Source organism: Lipotes vexillifer, unplaced genomic scaffold (genome assembly GCF_000442215.2).
Source record: "Lipotes vexillifer unplaced genomic scaffold, Lipotes_vexillifer_v1.1 scaffold412, whole genome shotgun sequence".
Taxonomy (NCBI): domain Eukaryota; kingdom Metazoa; phylum Chordata; class Mammalia; order Artiodactyla; family Lipotidae; genus Lipotes; species Lipotes vexillifer.
In genome coordinates, this window is record NW_006798464.1 from 248,051 (window position 1) to 252,177 (window position 4,127).

The following is a 4,127-nucleotide window of genomic DNA, read 5'->3' on the forward strand; positions in this document are numbered from 1 at the left end:
GTCAGGAATAAAATAGTAAATTTGTGGAGGTGATAGTGAACACTGTGGAAGTGGAGGGGGCTGCTCAGGGAGAGAAGCCAAAGACAAAAGGGGTCAGGAGGGAGGGGGCCCAGGTCCAGGGGCCCAGGAAGGGGACTTTCAGAAGGCTGTGGCCAACACATCCAAGGCTGCAAAGATGAGCAGGAAGAAGGGACTGAGAGGTGGCTTAGGCAATTCCATAGTCACCTTGGATCTCCTGGTCCAGGTGGGGGGCTTGTGACACCAGCCCACCCAGCCAACCAGCCAATGAGACTGGCCCACAGAAAATATTCAACGCCACAAAGAGGGACAAATTGACAGATGGGAGTGAATGCTCGGTTTCCCCTTCTGCAAGTGGGACTCCTGCATTCTAACAAGGCTCGAGCTGCAGTTACTTACTGAGGAGGCATCCAACAGATGCAGGAGGGAAAAAGCTGTTTCTCCCACTGTCTGCTAAGTTCCCAGCAGAGGCCTGAACAGGTTGGGTGGTAGGAAATGCTCCCAGGAGGGAGTCCTAAAGCCAGCAATCACCCAGAAAGACTGACTTCAAACCCAACCCATGCAGCTCCACAGAGGAGAGCTCTGAGACAGGAAGGAGTGAGCCAATAGACCCCCAGGGGTGGGGAGCCCCACAAACCCAGTTCATTCAGAGACCACAGCCTGGGCCTTTTATTCCATCCCTGCGCAGCCAAGAAGCCCTGGCAACAGGAGCTCTTGGCGGGGAGCCACTTCCAGACTAATATCTCTGATGAACTTCCAACAAAGCCACACCCTCCCTTTGGCAGCCACATGGCCAGATCTGCTGCCTAGAGGTGCCTTATGTGTACAAAGGCATGGCTCCCAAAGTCTGTTCTGGAAAATCCATCTTGTGTCCCAAGGTGCTGAATACTAGGGTGATTTCATATACCCTTTCCCAGCTAGTCAGTCCCTCTTTTATCTGCAAGCCCCACTTCCAGATCACTGGCCTGCACTGCCTCCCACTGGCCACCTCCTGATGGCCCCTGCATGGTGTGAGGGGGTGGGGGGAGAGGGGTACCCCTGGAGCTCTCCTCCCAGACCTGGAGTGGAGTTGCCAGTGGCCTCTCAGGAACCAGTGTGCTGGGCCAGGAACGCCCCACTCACTTGGCAGAGCCCTGGCCCCTCCCATCCCACACTGTACCGCATCCTGGGGCTCCTGCAGCTCTGAAAGCAGCCCAGGTTCTAATAGTTTCTCCAGCCCACCGCCCCAGTTGCAGAGAAAATGGCAATTGCCGCAGGGGAAAACCAGCAGCCTCTGCCTGTCTTCCTGGCGTGGGAAGGGAGCAATGGCATTTGTGAAGACAGCCTCTGCGCAGGCCCCGCCCCGGGCACTCACCTGGCAGCAGCGCCGGCCCTGGGGCTGCATGGGCCTGGAGGAGAACTGAGGGGAAGAGCCCTGGCCCTGCAGTGGGAGCCCCCAGCAGTCTCCTCCCTCTCTATAGTCGGGCAGGTGACACAAGAAAGCTGGGACTCGGGGAGGACTCAGGGTGGGGACACCAGCCCAAGTCAAAGCCCATTTTGACGGAGCAACGACGAACCACAGCGAGAGTTCAGGGGGTGATATAAATATATTTTGGAAGCTGCCCGTGTACTCGGGGGTGAAGAACCAGCACAGAGGGCCGCCCAGGCCCAGCCACCTCCTCCCCCACCTCTCCACAGACCCACCCCACCCACTTCTGTCTCTCTCTAGGCTTCAGGAGGAGGGTCAAGAGGGGTCTCCAGGGAGATGAGGGGGAAGTGTCGGGGGGCTAGGTGGAAGCAGCAGAGTGGCAGCATCATGCCCCAGGGCTGAGGGGCAGGAGACCAGCACTCTCTAGCTTGGGGCCTCAGGGCCTATTCCTCCAGGGCCTTGGGAACGGGGGGTGTGGGAGAGGCGCTACGGAGGATCCACGCGCCCTACTTCGCCCTTCCCTGTCCATCCCAGACCTACTCAACTCCCACCGTGCCTAAGAAAATGGGATGGCATGAGGGGTAGGCACCATGGGCACGTGGGAGGGGGAGGGAGGGAGGGAGGGAGAGACGACTGAAACCCCCGCCCCCAGGTCAGCAACAATCAGGAGGACGGGTGGAAAAGGCAGCAGGTCCCCAGAAGGCCAGGAGAACCAGGAAAGGGCCAGGTGCCCCCGCGGCCCTTGTGGTCACTGCAGCCGGGCCTACCACTAACAGCCCAGCAGCTCCACGCGAAGGGTGATGCGGTTGTGCCAGGCCACAGGCAGGATGCGCACAAAGCGAGCCAGGAAAGGTGCCTCAAACATGTTCTTCTTGTGTGAATTATTGTCCATGTTGCCAGGGAAGACCTAGAGACAGAGAGGGGGTCAGGAGGGCCCCAGAGCCAGCCTTCCTCCCCTCAGGGCCCCGGATCCCACTCGCAGGGCACCCCTGGAGTGGGGAGGGAAGGACAGCTGGACACACACTCACCTTGCTTTCCACGGCCCCCTGGTCCCTGTACTCAGTCCAGTTCACACCATCGTCACCATAGGCCACCTTGTAGGCTGCCACATATTGGATGTGGCCAAAGTCTCGGGCCCCCTGGGTGATGATGCCAGTTACTCGCTTCTGAGAGCCCAGGTCAATCTACAGGAAAAAAAAAAATCCACCCCATCTTCTTTGCTTGGACCATCTCCAGTAAGGTGGGAAAAGGCAGGCACACTGGGGCATACAATCTAGTTTTGGAAAAACTACTTCACTTGGCAGAGCCTCAGTTTTCCATCTATAAAATGGGCATAAATAATACCACTTACTTTGTCAGACACTTTTAAGCACTTTGATGCAATGAAGCTCAGATTTCAGAGCCTGGGCTCCAGCCAACTCACTGCCAACCCCTCATAGGATAGGAACAGGGACAGGGGAGGCCATAGCCTACAGGGACATGAACTGCTCCTGAGGCCCCTGCAGGGCTGTCCATAGCCTGACATCGGTCCTGAGGGACTCCAAAGGCAGGCAGCTCCTCACGGAACCCAGCCCCACAGGCTAATGTGCTTGTTGGGGCCTAGAGATGCCCCTCCTGCCCCCCAGTTCCCTGCCCATCCCAGGGAGCCTGCCGGCTGCCCCTGGGAAGGCAGTGCGAAGATCCAGGCTGCAAACCCAGCTCACTGCCAACAAGCGGGTGAGCCCCAGGCAAATCCTCACCCTGCCGGGACCCAGTTTCCTCATCTATAAAATGAGTGGATGCTCTGGTTTTCCATGACTCTCCTGTGCTTCCCAATTTCCACGAAATCCAAGGGCTGTCACACGGTGTGTTCTCAGACAGCAAGTTAGAGAGCATCCTCTGAGCGCAGGCAGAGAAATCCTGAGGTGTCCCTCCTCCATCCTGCCCTGCTGTACGTGGGCTCAGCCTTATCACCCTGTGGCAGCCAATGGAGGTGGCCCTACCCCTACACACACACACTCACCACCTGGGGCTGGGGGCCTTGGTGGAAGCAGCACTGAGCTCCCCCACCATCCCCCCCTCTGGAGTTACAGAATCAGGAGAAAGGTGGGGATATGAGAGGAAGAAGGAGCAAAGCCGAACACAAACAAGGCCGTGCAGAAACTCCCTCTTGGGGAGCAGAAGCCTGGGTTGGGCCAGGGTCATAGATCCAACAGCCCCACCCAAACCCACCCAACGCCAGCCTACCCCAGCCCTGCTCCCCAGCGGGAGCCTGACCCACCTGAAGCCACTCAGAGGCACTGTTGGTCTGGGCGGTCCAGGCGTTGAACTTGCCCTGATTATCCAGTCGCGCATAGGAGGGATACCAGCTAAAGGCACTGAGGCCCCAGGTTTTGTAGAAGCTGGAGGCTGTGATCTGCTTGCTGGGGATGGTGTTGTCCTTCAGGCCTAGGGGTTCGGCGCATCCTGCCAACAAGGGGGGTGCTGTCACCCAGACCTGGGGTCCACAGCCTCCCAGGGGTGTGAGCGTAAGGTGGTAAAGGGGAAAGAACTCTGTGGCTCCTGACCAACCTCTGGCATCCTCTTAGACAACAGACGGAAGATCCTTCCACCTTTTAGGACCAACCGTTCTATTTGCTTACTGACAGCCCCACCCAATCCTCAGCTCAGCTCCCACCCAGCGCCCCTCACTTGCTCTGCACAGATCACCCACCGCTCTTGT

General features: G+C 58.3%; 1 protein-coding gene across 2 annotated transcripts in view; it reads right to left on the reverse strand.

Moving 5' to 3' along the window:
- Positions 1-1,921: 1,921 nt before the first annotated feature.
- Positions 1,922-4,127, reverse strand: part of MFGE8 (milk fat globule EGF and factor V/VIII domain containing) — a 13,816-nt gene continuing 11,610 nt past the window's right edge. The window contains exons 7-9 of one of the 2 annotated variants that reach the window (XM_007470513.1): positions 3,687-3,871; positions 2,455-2,610; positions 1,922-2,333 (exon numbers count right to left, since the gene is read on the reverse strand). In XM_007470513.1, the coding sequence (XP_007470575.1) occupies positions 2,196-2,333; positions 2,455-2,610; positions 3,687-3,871 (479 nt within the window). In that variant the 3' untranslated portion in view covers positions 1,922-2,195. The remainder of the gene's footprint in view (positions 2,334-2,454; positions 2,611-3,686; positions 3,872-4,127) is intronic. The other variant, XM_007470514.1, reaches the window with a different exon arrangement.